The sequence below is a fragment of the Leuciscus leuciscus genome, assembly GCF_965113295.1.
Source record: "Leuciscus leuciscus genome assembly, chromosome: 6".
NCBI lineage: Eukaryota > Metazoa > Chordata > Actinopteri > Cypriniformes > Leuciscidae > Leuciscus > Leuciscus leuciscus.
The window spans coordinates 39,858,910-39,878,368 of record NC_138730.1 but is presented as its reverse complement, the minus strand read 5'-3'; the positions used below and the strand labels follow the sequence as shown (position 1 = coordinate 39,878,368).

At 37.8% G+C, this 19,459-nt stretch overlaps 1 protein-coding gene across 1 annotated transcript in view; it reads left to right on the top strand.

Annotated features, from left to right (window-relative positions):
* The window catches only part of ephb1 (EPH receptor B1), a 256,086-nt gene extending 242,882 nt beyond the window's left edge, over positions 1–13,204 (top strand). Inside the window, exons 13-16 of the mRNA XM_082173478.1 lie at positions 2,127–2,276; positions 5,762–5,955; positions 6,645–6,800; positions 10,786–13,204. Coding sequence (XP_082029604.1) covers positions 2,127–2,276; positions 5,762–5,955; positions 6,645–6,800; positions 10,786–10,900 — 615 coding nt within the window. The 3' untranslated portion in view covers positions 10,901–13,204. The remainder of the gene's footprint in view (positions 1–2,126; positions 2,277–5,761; positions 5,956–6,644; positions 6,801–10,785) is intronic.
* Positions 13,205–19,459: the final 6,255 nt, after the last annotated feature.

Here is a 19,459-nt window from a genome sequence, read left to right as displayed (position 1 = left end):
GAGATGGGGATGGACGGTGGACCTTTTATCAAGTCATTTTATATCATTGCATAAATGTTTTGTGTTTGGCTTGTGTTACACCACTCTTTATTTTTGCATTACTTCATGTTTTGTCATCAATCTCACTTGTAAGTATTGTAAAGTAGATAGACAGACAGTCTCTTTTCTCTTCTGTCTTTTTAGATATTTCACAGATCTACTGTAAATTTATGCTGCTGCCATCTTGCCTCATGCAGGCACATTTCCAATGCAGATTGTTTGTGTTTGGGACATTAAACACAAGTGGTGCGTCTTTCTTCTGCAGTTGTTCAAGTGTTGTTTGCTGTGTGCATGTGCCGCTCTGAGGGACAGATCTTCATTGTTCTGTCAGACTGCAGCTCATATCCGAAACAGAACTATCCGAAGAGCTCATTTCCGAAACTATAACTATAAATGCTGTATAAATTATATACCACATTATTATAATTGCTCAGACTTTAAATTTTTCAGTGATTCACCTATTTATTTTCAAACACTGTCATTGGTGAAAAACAGTGCCGCTTTTGGATTTACAATTAATGGATACGTTCTGTTTTGTTCACACTACATGGATTCAATGTAAAAGTAATTGTCACTAACCTGAATTCAGTGTTTATGTGCTTCATCTGTATCGAGACAGAAAGCGGTCAGTGAAGGTGACCTTAAGACTGTTGTATGTAGGTTCATTCCATCTTTTATTGGAATCGATGAAGATGAAATTGAGTCTTTCGGGTCACTAAACACAAAGGTCAGGAGAAAGTTCAAGCACAAAGGGTTATCCAATCCCTCCAATCATTCATATATTTTTTTCAATGTCAAGATTATGTAATCTTGTGTTGGGTTGTTATTCTTTCATTTATGTGTTTTGTTTTCCATCCTCAAGAACACTGAGCAAGAGTTGCATTTAAAATGAGAAGTCCCCACCCACAAGCAGAGACATCATGCACGACATTTGAATTTATTTTTCCTCTTCTGCAAGTCACTGCAATATTTCCTGTTTATTTTTTGAAACTTCATTAAATTGTCATTTAAAAAGTGTAAATCTGGTGGGCTAAGGTGCTGGAAAATTCCCTTAAATGAACTTATATTAAAGTAGAGACCCCAGTTGTTTCTAAAGACCAGAATGCATGGACATTGAACTGCATAGCAACGCCCTAGCAATGACCCACATTGTGTCTTGGCAGCCCGTTTTGCGCTGGTAAAAACTGGTATTTTATTTATCAAATGTAAAAATATTCGTTTTATTATTGTCACTTTTTAAGCCTAAACCTACAAATTTTAAACCACACTTCCATGAATGCTGCTCAGTAATTTTCTTCACTCACTGTCTGGTTGATGTCAGATGCAGGACTGAACTAATTGACATCAGTACACTGGAACATAAAGCATGTGGTTTCTCAAACCAGTTGTGTGTGTGTGTGTGTGTGTGTGTGTGTGTGTGTGTGTGTGTGTGTGTGTGTGTGTGTGTGTGTGTGTGTGTGTGTGTGTGTGTGTGTGTGTGTGTGTGTGTGTGTGTGTGTGTGTGTGTGTGTGTGTGTGTGTGTGTGTGTGTGTGTGTGTGTGTGTGTGTGTGTGTGTTTTGTCATTGTTTGTGCGGGTGGTGAAATCTTTCAGGTGAAACAGAAACAAAGGTGAAACAAACCACTGTCAATTTTAATCAGTGGGACACACATCTAGCCTCAGGTAGACCAATTACAGACAGACACCCTCCATGGATGAGACTAGGCCCTCCTCACAAACACACACATACACTATTGTGTGTGTGTACTGAAAGAGAAGAAAATGTTTTGTATGGTGTTTTGTAAAGCAAAAATAATTGAATTCAGTCGTGTTGAATTTTAAAAAATGCAAATGCAGCCCATTGTTTGCAATTATTTATAGCTGCAATGGATGTAGAACTCAGTGAGTCGATACGTTCCTGTTGCTTATTTGTTATGTTCAAACAACATACTTCCCAGTTGTCCATGTGAACGTGATATATTTTTCTATTGGATGGTTATGTGTCCATAAATGTTATGTAGAGTAACGTGGATTCCTGCAAAATCCTACAAAATCAATCCACATGACAGCTCCCCATTTAAATCTCATGTTTTTGTTTTTTTCCTCAGGGTGGAAAGATCCCTGTGAGATGGACCTCGCCGGAAGCGATCGCATACAGGAAGTTCACTTCTGCTAGTGACGTCTGGAGTTACGGGATCGTCATGTGGGAGGTGATGTCTTTTGGCGAGAGGCCCTACTGGGACATGAGCAACCAAGATGTAAGCTTACATTTTACACAGAACAGAGAATTGCTGTCTATAACTGGCTTTGAGACACACTTGCCCTGAATCATAAGGGGGCAACCCTATATTATATTATATTATATTATATTATATTATATTATATTATATTATATTATATTATATTATATTATATTATATTATATTACTAAATAATGTATAATAATAATAAAACAAAATTTTGTGTGATTCTTAGTCCACTTTATATTACATTATTATGTTATATTTTCATATTTATTTAATAATAATAATAATAACGATAATTGTAATTATTATTAGTAGTATTAGTATTAGTAGTGTTGTGGTTGTTGTTAGTATTATTATGGAATTTAAAATATAATTTATTAATAGTATAAAATAATAGTAATATTGATGAATATTTTAATCATGATGACTAATATAATCACGGTGAATAATATAATATAATATAATATAATATAATATAATATAATATAATATAATATAATATAATATAATATAATATAATATAATAATACTACAACTAAACTCGTTGAGTGTCATCATAACCTTTTATGGTAACCTGTGATGGCCAATGATTTTTTCAATATGTATGTGAAAAGTGAGGCTGTAGGTCCTCACTATGCATTCTTGATGTATATAAAGTGTATTGCAAATCGCTCTCAGACCCCTGAAACAAACACTGAGACCTCCCTAAGTCTCATTGCCTTTCAAAAATCATACTGCAATGCTCTTCTGGCTGGACTTCCATCATGTGCAACTAAACCTCTACAAATGATTCGGAACGCTGCAGCTCGTCTCGTCTTCAACGAGCCCAAGAGGGCCCACGTCACTCCTCTGTTCATCTCTCTGCACTGGCTACCTCTCGCTGCTCGCATCAAGTTCAAGGCAGTGACGATGGCTTACAGATCTATCACAGGCTCAGCTCCCTCCTACTTTCACTCACTCCTACGAGTCTACATCCCTACCAGACACCTACGATCGGTCAATGAGTGACGTCTCGTGGTTCCATCACAGAGAGCCAAAAAATCACTCTCCAGAACATTCTCATTCACGGTTCCATGCTGGTGGAATGATCTCCCCACCCTCATCCGGAATGCAGAATCCCTGGCAACATTCAAAAGACAGCTGAAAACTCATCTCTTCCGAGCACTTGAGCACTTAACCTCATAAATTTTTTTTTTCTTTTTTTTTTTTTTTTCTTTAATCCTCCCTTGTCTGGCTTATGCTACTCTGAGCAATGCCTGAACTTTGTATTTTGTGCACTTCTTGCATTGTTTTTGCCTCTTCACGATGACTCGCTTAATTTAGTCCTAATTTGTAAGTCGCTTTGGATAAAAGCGTCTGCTAAATGTAAATGTAAATATCAATCTCATTGGCTCTGATGTTCACTGCTTTGAGTCCTTCAACCTCAAAGTCTATCTGCATTCAAATCTTCCAGCATGTGCGTTTCAGTGCAGACAAAAGTTTTTTTTTTCTGTTTGTATTGTGAATACAGCGCAGGCTCTCTTGGCATTTTCAGAAAACCCTGCCAATGCAAACATAAATTCCCCAAACCATTTAGCATCCAGTTAACACATCAGAGATGCAAAACGAACCCTGAGGAACTTGCGACTGTAATTGCTGAACTCACAACTATAAAAAAATAATTGAGCATTCAAAGATTCAGAACATTCAGATCAAAGAAAATAAATTGAAGAGAATAATTACTCTATGTACTTTCTGTACATACTTTGCATGTACTTTCTTTTCCCAAAGATTGTATCCATTGAAAATTAGATTGTTACATTTTCACGAAAACCATCTTATGAAGGACTATAAAGCTGTCTAATTCTGTTGTACAAAGTGTTTAACATCACATGACATGCACCAAAAAAAACAAAAGAGCTCTCTTGTCCTACTCTCAGACGCAGAAGAACTGCCAAGGGTAAAGTTGTGAATGAGGTGGATAATGTTTTTTCTGCCTATCACACACTTCATTATCCGATCTTCTAGAGTTTTTAACAATAATCCAATCCCAAATTAACATAAAACTATCATATCAGCATAATGAAACAGCAGGACATCTGCAGCGCTCTGAGTCCACATCTCTCTGCCGTCCTGTGGAATATGTTTAGGTGAAAAGCGGCCGCTGTGGAGGGAGCAGAGAGTTGATTGATCCTCAAATATTTAGATTCATGTTTATGCAAACCAGAGCTCAGAATTGGTATGCAGAGGATAGACCATGTTTGTTTGTTCATTTGATGTTTGCTTGTGTCAGATAGAATCAGTGAGAGAGGAATATGGGAAGAGAGTCCAGTGTTTGAGGAGGGTAGAACGACAGATCACAGTTAAAGATTAATGATGTTCACTGGTTGTTTGTGTGTCATGTTGCGGCCTCTGTGCAACAAAACTGATATATGAGGGTATTTATGTGAGATAAATCAATAGTGTGTGCTTTTGGATAATCTTTTTTTTATGATATGGTATTATTTGGAATAGGAATAGTCCATGGAATAGTTCAATGGAATAGTCTTCCTGATACTGTTCGTTGCTCAGACTCGCTCTCCCAGTTTAAAACTAGATTAAAGTCGCATCTCTTCAGCCAGGCATTCATATAATCCTATAGTTCAAACTACAATCCGGCCTCTAGCTCATAAATGCCAGAGGAGAACTGGTCCCCGACTGAGCCTGGGTTCTCCCAAGGTTTTTTTTCTCCATTAGGTCACCTGATGGAGTTTTAGGACACCATTAGGTCACTTGATGGAGTTTTTCGGTTCCTTGCCACTGTTGCCTTTGGCTTGCTCAGTTGGGGATATTTTGGGGATATTTAATTTAATTTTATCAATCAATAAATTCCTCTTGAAAAAAAAAAACTTTGTTGTATTATTTTAATTTAATACTGTGAAGCTGCTTTGATACAATCTGTATTGTGAAAAGCGCTATACAAATAAACTTGACTTGACTTGACTTGACTATTTAGTTCTTATTATTTAAAGGGGTAGTTCATTAAAAATGAAAATTCTGTCATCATTTACTCACCCTCAAGTTGTTCCAAACCTGTATTAATTTCTTTCTTCTGCTGAACACAAAAGAAGATATTTTGAAGAATGTCGGTAACCAAACAGTTGATGGGTTCATTCATTTAGAGGGTTTTTTTTTACAAAGAGTTTCATTTAGGGGCTGTATACTTGGCACTGTTTTCAACTGAAAACACGACAATGGCGATTTGGATGCATGAAAACTTTTTAATAATCGGTTCTGTTGTTCATACAAAAGATTTGACTCAAAATATTTGTTCAATTATTCATTCAGTGACACTTTGAGTTAGTCTTGACATTATTTACTTAGTAATCATTTATTACTTAGGAATCTATTATTTAGTGTTTTTATCCTTAAAAAAAAATTGTATTTGCATGTTTATGAATCCACTATGAAACTAGTATATGCTTCCCCCACAAATGAAAACAAAGCAATTAATGACAATATTATCTGTGTGTGTGAAGGTGATCAACGCCATAGAGCAGGATTACAGGCTGCCGCCCCCCATGGACTGTCCCACTGCTCTCCACCAGCTGATGCTCGACTGCTGGCAGAAAGATCGGAACGCTCGGCCACGCTTCACAGATATCGTCAATACGCTCGACAAACTCATCCGTAACCCCACCAGCCTTAAAGCAGTCGCCAGTATACCCACTATGTGAGTCCAACAAAATCATCATACAAATATGTATTTTTATACCAATGTGGGAACCTTAAATTATGTTAAATGTAACACAACTGTTTTTGTTTTTTTGAAAGAAATAAAAAAAATTATTTAGCAAGCAAACAGTTTCCACAAAAAACATGAAGCAGCACAACTGTTTTCAACATCACCAAATCAGCATATTAGAATGATTTCTGAAGGATCATGTGGCACTGAAGACTGGAGTAATGATGCTGAAAATGGAATTTTGCCATCAAATGAATCAGTTATATTTTACAATATATGAAAATAGAAAACAGTTATTTTAAATTGAAGTAATATTTCACATTATTACTGTTTTTACTGTTAATAATAAATGCATTAAAAATAAATGCAGTCTTGGTGAGCATACAAGAGACTTTCAAAAACGTTAAAAAGTCTTACCAATCTCAAACTTTTGAATGATAGTGTAAATCCTGTAGGCTAGCCCAAAACAAACTCTAAACATTTGGCATTTTTACATAATAAAGATATTACTATTTATTACATAATTATTCCACATATTAAGCTGTTTTCATTCTGGGAAAAACAGGATAGGTCCCCACAGTGTTGGTCCCTACAAAGACTGCAACTCTGACACCTAAGGTTGGGTCATTTGTTTCCTCTACTCTCCTGCATCTCACTCTCTCTTTCTCCTCCACCAGTCCGTCCCAGCCGTTGTTGGACAGGTCCATCCCAGACTTCACCACCTTTAGTTCTGTAGAGGACTGGCTGGCCGCTGTCAAGATGTCTCAGTACAGAGACAACTTCCTCAACTCTGGCTTCACATCCCTACAGCTGGTAACCCAGATGACTTCAGAGTGAGTTTAAAGTGTCTTCTAAACCATTTCCACCATTTCTCTACATTGGGATTTCATTATTGTCACTAAACCTCTACCCTGGAAACAACAGGTCGTATTGGCATTAGATTGTCAAGCTGGTCTGCCAGTCCAAGCTGTTTTGGAACGTGGTTCTATCCAGGCTCCATCCAGGCTTATCAACATAATCTATCAGGTCAAACTTGCAGGTCAAACCCCACCAGCTGATTAACCAACTAGTAAACCAGCTAATGACAAGTCTAAAGTGCGGCTTCTAAATAAGCTCTCACATTTGTTAGATTTATTATGCTTTTACTATTGTTACTAAGCTCAACCAGATTGATAAATATGGCCTACCAGGTCAAACGTGGTCACATCAGCTGGTCGTGCAACTAATAAACTATTCAAACCAGCTTGGACTTGTCTAAGGCCCTGTTTACAACTGGTATTAAGATGCGTTTTGGTCGATCAGATCACGGGGTGTAAAACATTTTGACCTTACCCACTCTCAACCACTTCCAGAGGTAGTTGAAAACACATTGACCGGATTGCTTTCGTAGTGTAAACGCTCATGTGGCCGAATGTGTTCGAACAGCCTACAAAATATCGCCTGCCCTCTGCCTACTGGTCTAATACGTAAACATTACGGAAAGCACACTAGCCAGACGGGATTTAAAATGTGTCGCCTGAAGACCCAAGTTTGGTTTGAAGACAAAAAACATACCAAGCACAATGTTCTCTCACCATTCCTGATTTCTAACACGCACTCACAGCATTCAGTGTGGTTTTGCGACTTTCAGAGCAGAAACTAATGTTTATGTTTTCTGTCGTCTCCAGACACGTTCATATGTTAATTGTTAACTGTAAAAGTTAATTTTGTCCATTAGATCGAAAAAAATATATATATACATTTACCCACCAATAGACCCTCCCCTCAAAGAAATCAGGACAGAAGTGGTTGAAAGTGGACAAAAGAGACGGATTTAAAACACCAGGTGTAAATGGGAATGTGTCTCCCTCGTCTACTTGTGATCCAGTCGACCAAAACACATCTTAATACCAAAGCACAGTTTCTAAATAAGCTGTAAAAAACAGACCTATCAACTTAAGGTAACTGGTCAACCATTCTGAAGTGTTTTGTAATGTTGTTAGCTAGCTCAACACCAGCTTAGCCAACATGGTCTACCAGCTCTAAGCAGGTTGACTGACGGTCATGCAACTAGTCAACCATCTAAACCAGCTTGGACCAGCTAATAATCAGTCTAGTTTCTAAAGTTTACAGTATCTCACGAGCTAATTTGACAATAATGGCTGAATGTTGAGTTATTTTCAGAGGACAGTAAATATATACTGCTATACAAGCAGCACATTGACTACTCTAAAATATATCTAAGTTTCACTTCTATAGTATTGTCCCTTGAGAAGATATACTAAAATGTTTGCTTAAATGTGAGGGGTGTACTCACTTTTGTGAGATACTGTATATTTATTAGATTTATTAGGCTTTCATCGTTGTTACTAAAGCTCTATGCTGCTGGTAAAACCAGGTCGTATCAGCTTAAGGTAACTGGTCAACCATTCAGAAGTGTTTTGAGATGTAGTTCTTCACTTTCTAAGCCAAGATGGCCTACCAGCTCCAAGTTGGTCAAATTGACCCCACCAACAGGTCATACAAATAGTCATCCAGCTAACTGCAACTTTATTTCTCGTAATTACAACTTTTAATCTCACATTTGATATTTTATTTCTTATTTGAAACTCCATCACATTTTCCTGATATTTTTTTTCACAGCCTTTCACAGGCTTTCATAGATCACAGTTAACAACAACATCTCTGAAAACTCATTATGTGTACCACAGTTATGCATCTTATTCAGCCGTTCTGTCATATTATTGGTTTGTTTTAGATGATGTCTAATACTCTGAGTTCTGCCTGTGTGAAGGCTGATTAAAGCTGGTTTCAGATTTCCAGACAGCACATTGATCACAGAATGTGGGGTGGTCAGATATCTCCACAAATGTGTTAAACATCGATTTCTAAACCGTACAGTAGGATTAGTGCGTATCGCTGAGGTATGTGCACATGTGTTTTGACTTGTTTGATTCGCTATCGAGCGAACAGGTGGATATGCTGTTGATGATGTTTAAAACACATCTCCTGGTGGTTTGTTCGTGGCGGGAAGCAGACTGTGAGGTGTAGCGTCTCTGACGCTCTGATTAATGCAGCCGGCGCTCACAGAGAGGGTCTGTGCTTAATTAGCAACATAAGTATGAGCCCACGCATAAACAGAAAGTTAAATGCAAGCGGCTTTCATGTGCTAATGCTGTTTGCTCTCACATCTATAAACCTGTGGGGGCTCTGTGCTGTTCCTCTCTCTCTCTCTGTGCTGTTTCAATGGTTCGTATATTGATTGTACTCTGTGTTCTCATTCAGAATAAAAGCTTCTCTCTGAAAATAGCGGAGTAAATTGAGCGTTTATTCAGAGTTACTCTTTTGTCTTTGTAATTTAGAGGTGGCGATGAAACGGTCACCTAAAATCACATGCTGCAGCAGACCCGTCTTGATCTTACTTGACCTGTTGGTGTGCTGACCGTTTTTCTACTAACATGAAGAGGTGCTTGTCAAGAGTAGCTTAGGGAGTGAATCTTTTCTTGTACCATCTGGCAAACTGCTTTTAGAGTATTTCAGTACCACTGCCAGAGTAATAGTAATTAACCATGTTCGTTAGCGTGGATGATAATGAAGAACAGTGTGACAACAGGCAGATGTGTGATAGAAAAGTGATCAACCTTTTTATTATTAATATTTGCAGAGACATCTACATTCAAACTGAGTATTTTAAAGGGGGAAAAAATGCTTCAGTAGGGGCAATGCCAATGTGAAATCATCAAATGTAAACGCCTTAAAGCTGAATATAAAGAAGTGAGAGACAAATAAAAACAAAAATTCCAGATGATTTACTTATATTTAAAATTAAATAATATATAATATAATTATTTTAAATGTAATGGCTATTTGTTCATTAAAATATTCAAATGTTCTGTTGCAAAATGTAAATGTTTATATATTTTGCGAGTTGCTCATTATTAATTCATATTAGTTCATAGAACTATTTCTTGTATTATATGAAATAATATATTTCCTATATTATTATAATAAGATACTTTACATAGCAAAACGTTGTGATAACGATGTCTAGACAGTCTGACGGCAGATACAAATAAACAGTAAATAAATTACTTTTATGTGATTCTTTACAAAAGTGCACATCAAATCCAAAGTTCTGTCATGGAACTCTAGATGGGGCAGGCTATTAAGTCCTTAACTCAACCTGCTTGCAATCACATCATTATCTATAGGGCACAGCTGATTGGTTCCTGCTGTATCAATAGCCAATGAGCTTGCGTGCTCAACCTTCAAATACTTAATCAGCATTAGCCTTAGCAGTGCAGCGCACTTTCAGAAACCCTCCAACTTCCCTAGCTCCACCTGTATAGATCTGCTACGGGTAATTCATGTACGCTATATTGTACAGCAGCAGCATGTCTTACTTCCTCACAGCAGTGTGTCGTGTATGTATTGACAGTAGGAAGTCCTGCATGAAAAACATACATTTTACCATTTGATGTTACATTTTGATGTTAAATCCACTACTGTTTTAAATGGAATTGTTCTGTAGTCTATACAGTATTCAATGGAATTACATTAGTAGTAAATGTAATTAAATTACAGTAATTAATCACGTATTAATGCATTACACAACACTGATTGCAAACACTTTTAGAATCTCATTCTATCTATATCAGCTCATGTGTAAAGCGGTGTGAATGTAGTCTGAGCATCAACCATTGTGCAACGATAACCGCTGCCTCTTTAGCTGGGGAAGATGATGTTAAAGTATCTTCCAAAAGAACGTTGATTTGGGAGCTACGTACGTTGGTATGCGTGTCCAAAATTAACTGTAGGTATGCATTCTTGTGTTCACAGGGACCTGTTGAGGATAGGTGTGACTCTAGCCGGCCATCAGAAGAAAATCCTCAACAGCATTCAGTCCATGCACCCGCAGATGTCTCAGTGCCAGACGGGCACTGCGCTGGCATGACTACAGGGGGCGCCTGACGACGGGCCGGGCAGCTTGCGGAAGAATTACCAGCGGGCCAGCCCAATCCCATCGGAGCGCGCCAGAATAGAGACTATCATCCTGATCTGAGAACGTGTTTCAGGAGAGGAACCATTATCCCATATCCAATAGACAAGATCAGAACAGGACCAGACCCATTGTAACTCCCAGGACGTCTGTTAACCTGTCGACTGTTTGTGTCTTTGGGCTGCATTTATAGGGAAAACTGGAGAAGCAGACTCTTTTTGTCCTCTTTTCGTCATTGTAATTCCGCTTTAGTTATCTTCACGATGCTATTCCAATTCTGAGACGTCTCGCATCATTTTCTACAAGGTTGTATCGTTCTTCTTTTTTTCCACTATAAACCTTCTTTCGCCACTGCTTCCCACTTACATGACCTGTCGATTTTGGTATGGCTGACGTTGCCAAAGGATATGCTGTATGCCTGCGTCCCATCCCCTGGCCGTACGAGCGTAAATGATGTATATCTTTAAATAAACACGAGTATATCTTCAGAGTAAACCTTCATATTGAAGGTGAAGTGTAACGGACCTCTTTGTAAATACACTCTTCTTCCGCTTGCTTTTTTGGCAATGTTGCGCATTGGAACAGAACCACGGTTTCTGCAGGACATGAACTCGCTCACAAGAACAATCTGGGATGAACTCTGACTCTGTCGATGTTGTGTATATATCAGTTAGTTGTGTATAAACTAGCGTTAAAAAGAGATACTTTAGGTGAAAAAAGCTACGCATTCAGGCCACTAAACAGTGTTTATTGTAGGTGTTTCCACGCTGATGAGCACTTACGTGTACAGCTTTTCTTTCTTCTACTTCTTCTAGTCGTTCTTGTTAGTTTTGTGTCAGAGTGTTTGAATGCGTCGACTAGCGTTGGGAAGGTGTGCCGTCACCTCCTAAACTAGCTAGTACACTTAAATGTAGTTTCACTGTTAATAAGCTGTACTAATGTTGGTCTTACAGGGTCTTTAAAACCGCTAATCTGTTTCTAAGCAAGTGTTTACATGATAAGCAAATGAAAAGGTTGCAGGCCGGAAACGAAGAGACTCGCACAACTGCTGTCCTTCACCACTTTTATCGTGCCGAATCACTCTCTCGGCTCCAGATGTTTCCAGATGACATTGCTAAATGCGGTACATGTTCTTTCGTGTCACCAGCTCTCCATTTATTTGTGTGTGTGTCTGGATTGAACATCTGTGTGACCCTTTATGAACAGATGCCTAACGCCACCCCATTGAGCACATTCTACTTAAGCAGTCAATGAAGCACTGGGTAACACACACACACACACACACACACATACACACTGTTGTCAGCTTTGGGCTGTTCTTTTTTTGGTTGCCATTGAGAAATAGCATCAGCCGATTGATTTATAATAATAATAATAATTGTATTATTATTATTATTATTATAGGTAATACTATACCAAGTTAACATTAGTTAATGCTTTAGGTATGTAAGAACAACCAACAGGACTTTTTTTAAAGCATTTATTAATCTAGGTTAATGTTCATTTCTAAAAATGCTAAAACATTTCTAACATTTCAAATTGTATAAATGAATATGAACATTGAATAAACATGGATTACCAATGATCCAGTGTATTTATTAATGAATCATTGTTCATGATACTTATTGTATGAACTAATGTTAATGAATGTAACCTTTTTTTAAATGTTACAAATACTATTATTATTTTATTTGTATAGCACCTTTCCATACATAAAATGTTCTTCATAATTCAGATTAAAATACACAAAATTAAAATTATCCTATAATTTACCCTCAAGCCATCCTAGGTATATATGGTTATATCCTAGTTATATTAAATATTATACTGGCTCCTCCCAACTTTGTAATGGCATTGGATAGTGTCCAGTTTTTGAAGCCCCAAAAAGCACATCCATCTACCATAAAAGTAATCCATTTGATTCCAGTGGGTTAATAAATGCCTTCTGAAGCGAAGTGATGGGTTTTTGCAAGAAAAATATCCATATTTAAAACTATAATCACTGGCAACGGCCGTACGCTCGTTCCAGTGGAAGGGTGACCTCTGACCTGATGTAGGACGTAGCTCCTCTTATATCGAAATCATCTGACATTTTTCTTTAAAACTTCTTGTTTTAGACGTCTAATTAGTTTTGCTTGTCTTGCTCTACCCTCTTGCTTCCACATTCATCAATTCTCAGCTAAGCTGATGCTACGCCTATGTCATGTGTCGGGTCAGAGGTCACCCTTCAGCCGGAACTGGACTCTTTTTCTTACAAAAATCCACCGCTTCGCTTCAGAAGGCATTTTTTAACCCACTGGAGTCGTATTGATAACTTTTATGATTAATGGATGAGCTTAAAAAACTCTGCCTAGGATGGCTTGAGGGTAAGTAAATTATGGGATAAATAAATTTTTTTGGGTGAACTATTCCTTTAAGAAAATAAAAAAGCAATACATGAAAAAAGTAACGAGTAAATTTTTTTTGAAAATGTGTAATTTAAATGTTCAATGCAGACCCTTAAACACTCCAAAAGCCAACATAAAAATAAATATCTTCACCAGGGTTTTAACATTTTGAAAAATTGGGAGCTTGTCTGATCATTGTGTGCTGTAAATATTGTTGGCTTTTATCCTCATTGGATGAAAGTGTCTTTTAAATGAATACATATAAATGCAATTTGTAAAAGGTTCCAGATTTAATGACTAAAAGCACCTCCACATGCTCTCATGAGGTTTAGCATTAAAGGGCCCTAAAGTGTGATTTGAAACAGTAAGGTTTGTAAAGGTTAGCACCTCCACCATTCATTCATCTGTTGTGAAGCATTTGTGTGTGTGTAATGAATAAGCCGCTACATTGCCTGTAAGTTAATCAGACACATGGTTTATGGTTATTCTCTATGAGCAACACACACACACACACACACACAATCCATCACGCAGATATACCCAAGGTGTTGCACCTAATTGGCTACAATGAATTTCACCATGGCAACCAAAGAGCGTATTGGCTCTTTGTTAAGGATGACACACTTTTACAGCTTCTGCCAAGAGGCTTATTCTTTTGTGCAAACACACACACACACATACTCTCTTTCGTTGTATAACATTGAAGAAATCGAATCTGTTCCTTAATACGACGGTAGTAGCAATAGTGTTTGGCTCTTATAAAAACGTTAGCACACGATGAAGACGTCTTCCCCTCTGTAAAGGACCGGAGGCAGCTCAATTAATGATCACAAAGTATCCTCACCATGGCCCGCGTCCAGCTCGTTCGCGGCGGGGCGTAACCAAGCTGTCCGGCGTCCCGCTGTATGGCCCAGCTGAAAAATGGCTGACTTGCGCTCGTTGGGGAGGGCGGAGCATGCTGGGGATACACACAGGCTGAGGAGAGTGATGAATGAGCTGGAGTGAGTCGGAGAATAAAAGACTAAATGAGAGCGAAAGACGGTAGAGAGTCCAGGATGGGGAAAGAAATTCGATGAAATGGGGAATAAAAAACTAAGAAAGATGACAAAGGAAGTGACAGACCTTAGAGATTAGAGTTTTAAGTAAGCATGAAATTAAAACTGACCCTATTTTCTCTTTAACTACATGTTTCTTTCAACTTCTCTCCTCCAACCACCTGATTTATTCTCAGTTCTTTTCACACTCCAATTGTGCTGGTCATCATCATTTTTGAAAATCCTGTTTCACGTATAAATACTGCTTATTGGGTTGCAAATGGCATTTCATGTTGTGTCTTTTTGAGGGAAGGCTTATAGAATTACAGTGGTTGACAAATATCATGTTTTTTTGTTTGTTTGTTTTTAATGGGAGGTGCCAATATCTAGATTTTTTTCCCCCAATTAATAATATATTACTCCTCAATAAGCTTTGAAAAAACCCTAAATATTGGCATCTCCTTCATCTATCTATCACAAACTCCTGGCTCAGCCGGGAACTTTCTTGCTTTGGGGCGACAGTGCGACCAACTGTGCCGCCTCCTCCATATTTGCTACCGTTCAAAAGTTTGGGGTCACTAAGATATGTATATAAAGAAAGTACTACTTTTAAATTGATGAAAAGTGAAAGTTAATTTAAACCTTCAAATAAATGCTGTTCTTTTGAACTTTCTATTCATCAAAGATCATGAAAAAATGTTATCACAGTTTCTACCAAAATATTAAGTAGCACAACTGTTTCCAACATTGATAATAATAAGAAATGTAAGTGATGTAAAATTCTGAATTGCAAAACAGCATCACTGAAGACTGGAGTAATGGCTGCTGAATATTCAGCTTTGCCATTAAAAAAAAAAAATATATATATATATATATATATATATATATATAAAAAATCTTACTGTCCTCAAACCTCCTTTCCAGTGAAAATCTTCTGCAAAGGTGTTTTCACATTTGCAGATATCGCCGTTGCAGATCTCACAGAATGGTCAAATAATTGGTGTGGTCAGTGTATCCATCTATCACTATTAATATACTGTCAAATAGACATCTTCTTCATAACATCGCACATGGTCACCGGGATTTTGCCAAGTAAGATATGTTCCTGGTTCAAGATATTTTGTTGATCCTTGAACAACATTCTTGTCTGAAATATTTATCCTATCCCTAAACCTAACCCTATGCATAAGTTATCCCTAAAATCGGAGGGAAACGGTCGGTGAATAACACTGATGTAGAAGCACCTAACCCTGGTTGTAAAACTAAACTTGACATAAACTGTAAACTTGTCTCTCAAATCTGATTGGTCGATTGGGATGTTGTTCCAGGTCCGACAAAGGTGTTGATCCAGGATCATGTTGTACTTGGTGAAATCATGTTCACCTATTGCTCATGTAGAACCAATACAGATGTAATATATGATTTCTATTTGAATATGTACGTTATTGTTTGTAATGCGAATGTGTCCTTTTTTCATCTCTCTCTTTTTTCGTATTTTGAACTCTCATTTTGCACATGTCCAAAAACTCAAAATTGAGGGTGATCTTCATCTCTTGCAAGGGTATCATCCTCTTCCTCCTCCTTTCGGAGGGTTGAGGGAACATGCAGGGAGTGAGAGGATGAACGGAAATGAATTGAGTCTAATTTTATCACTCTTTGCCTGGAGTGTCGACACTTTGTGGAGTCTGGTGTGCGTTTGGCAGCGGATCAGCGTTGATGCTGTTACTGTGCCAGCTGAAGTCTGAGCGGTGCATGTGTTCACCAGCACGGCTCAGACTTCACAAGCGCAAACAAAAAGCAAGTTTGGAACAAACAAAAGCGTCGTCTGACACTGCCTGTAGGAACGGGCCTTGTTTTCTTTTTTTTTCGTGCTTCAAATGACACTTTCATGTTAAAGTGATGGAACATTACTTTTGGCAATCGAGAATAAAAGGCAGAGTGTCAAAGGGTTCGAGATACTGTTGATATTACTAGCATGGCATGGATACTAGCTCACACTGTTTTGTAGATACGGAATGAAGGAAAGCCCTCCCACCTCACCGAGACTGTATAGTTAACACTCGTTTCTTGTGATGAGTATGTCAGAGTTTGAAACTGTAACTTTCTGAGAACTATTGTACTGAAATGCACTCAATAAAGACCTTGGAAAAGCTGAAGTGGAGTGAGTGATATCTTCATCCGGAGAGAGCTCTTGATAATTCGGCACAGCCGCGGGTCAAACGTGCAGCCGCTCCGCTGCTGTTGTAAAGGGAGCATGTGTGTTTACGAGAGCTGTTTGGAGTTTACAGACGCTCTCGAGACCCTCGAGCCTTCAAGACAGCAGCGATGTGCTTACAACCAACCACAGCAGCTGAAAGAGATGGTGAGAGAAACATTTTTTAGAGTAATAATTTGACTAACGAGGCATTACATTTATATAGTTGTCCAGCAATGCTCTGCTTTAGAAATTATTATTATAAAAACAACAGTTTATCATATAATTAAGAACTCTGACTATATGTGACTGTTGCAACAAACATACAAGCTAACGATTCTGATATGAGGCTTGACGTGTTATGTTGTGTTCTGTGGGTTTTTGAGTTCCTCACTGATAGATGAGACACTGGAATTATCCTACAAATAGCTAGGCTATTTTTACCAACTCCGCCCACCATTACTCAGTTCTTTTTACCTTTAATTCTATTTAGCAATTAGCATATTACTTTGTTTACAATTTGTGGGAACAAGATGCTATTTTCTGATATTTATGCTTTGTGCAACAGTTACTATGACTTTTCAAACTTTTTAAATACCTTCTTTTTACACTTCAATCAAAGGAAAGCTTTTTGTAAGACATTTTTCTGCTAATGTATTTCATTATAACCAGTCATCTTCATGTTCTGAAGACTGGATCAATTGTTAACTGCGTTCAGACACGGCTTAAAATTCTGCTCTAAGTTTACAGTTAACAAACACATTTGTAAATGGATTGTTGTTGGCCAGTGATAGACTGATGTTCAATTATCTGGAAATAAAGCACAATACACTGACTTCTAAAGCCACGTTTTGTAAATGTAAAATCTGTCACAATAATGAAATTTTCACTTTCCTTAGCTGACAGCACTAGTTTCTCTATATACTATTATTTGCTCTTAAATTTCAAGAATGCTCTCTTGTGCTGTAAAATGATCATTTCAAACATGAATTGCACATGAAATGAGCCCGTGTCCAGGTATGCTGACCTCTTTCCCAGCATGCACAACTTCTCATTCAGCCTCCCAGCCAAGTTCTCGGGGCATTCATTAGAGACGTGTTTATTCCTCTCTTCCTTTTATTTCATTATCCAGTGGGATCGAGCCCCGTATCGAACATGACACTTCATTTCTCAGAGAGCTCCTCCTAATGGAAAAGACCAATGCAAGGTCACTGAGACTGCATAATTGCGACTCTACGAGAGCAATAATTGACAGTTATGCATTTTTAATGGCTATTTATATGGATAATTCTCCACATGGCTTACTCTCCAAAACATTTGTTTAAATTGATATGTTATCTTTATTGATATAATTAAGGTGGAGGGAATTGTGTTTGTGAGGGCTGGGAGAGAATGCATAAGATACTCACTGACGGATAATTAATGGCATTTGAGAGTGTGTGTTTTGGAGAGACTTGACTTGTAATGTCTCCTTTATCGATTCAGTGGAGCAGATAAAACCTCTATATTTGCGAAGAGAAACAAACAGCAGATTCTTAAACGTGTCCACAGAGCACAATAACCGATAAACACAATAAACATTTTCATGAGACTTTTGGAGATGGTAATTTAGTTTATTTGATGTAGTTTGGTCTGGACCAATAGATACAGTAGTATGTTTATGCGACATATTATATAGAGTAAACAACGTTATATTAAGCACAGTATACTGTACAACCAAATGATGACCATTCAGATCCAGAGCTGCTGAAAATTATTGATTTTCCCAAAATATTGTGGTGTTGATAATTGCAAAATTTTTGAACCATTTTTATAAGCCATTTTTGTACTGTCTAATATTTTGTAACCTGCAAATAGCTACACATGGCTCTCCAGGTTTTCATCAAATGATATAATTATTTCCTTAACAGAAATTGCAGTGCAGCATCCTACTGACATGCACAGGGCAGAATTAAAATGCCTCTATTATGCTTTTTCAAATATTAACATTCATGTATAATATAGCTGTTTGTGAATTTAAAAGGCCTGCAAAGATCAAAGTACACGATAAATGGAGTCTCCCAGAAAAAAAAAAAAGATTCTGAACTGCCTTAAATGAGTTGTCAGTTCTGTTCTAATTGATACAGTAAAACCGACACCACCATTACTGTTCGTTTCACTGTGCAAGTGCTGAGGAAGATCTGAAGCTCAAATTCAGATATGATAATCGGCATTTCATTTCTGACATGCGCTGTAAGCAGTAGACCAATCACAACAGACTGAGCCATCTGACCAATCAGAGCTGAGTATGCTCTCGGAAAGAAGGGGTTTAGAGAGACTGAGGGCCCTATAATTAGTGATGGGAAGTTTGGATAATTTTACTGACTCTCTTGTTCGATCTCGTTCATCAAAATGAACTAATCTTTTTTCGAGTCATTTCGTTCATTTAAGGGGTTTTAAATGTTATACTTTTAACAGGCAAATTCCTCGAACACATCCACCAACGCAATCTTGATCATATTATGAAATAGGAAATCATTCTAATGCAGTCAAAAATAATTTACAGGGAACATAAATAATTACTTTACCTTCCGAGTCTTTCGTTCATTTGTCACGTGACAGAACGACGTGTTCATGAACGACTCACTACCTATCATACACATTGCGCAATGCAGCGCCAGGCGCGACGCAAGTGTTTTTTGCTAGTTTCAGCCCGACGCAGTTATCATTTTCACGTCCTGCACCACGTTATTTAAATAGCAAATGCATTTGTGCCCATCTGTGCGCCCATGGGCTGCTGGTCTGAAAACGAGGACTGTTTGGGCGCATTGTTGGCGCGTTGCTATTTTGAGACAAGTGAAATAGACTGCGCCATTGACCAACTGAAACCTGGTCTAAAGTCAATGGCGCAGTATTTTTA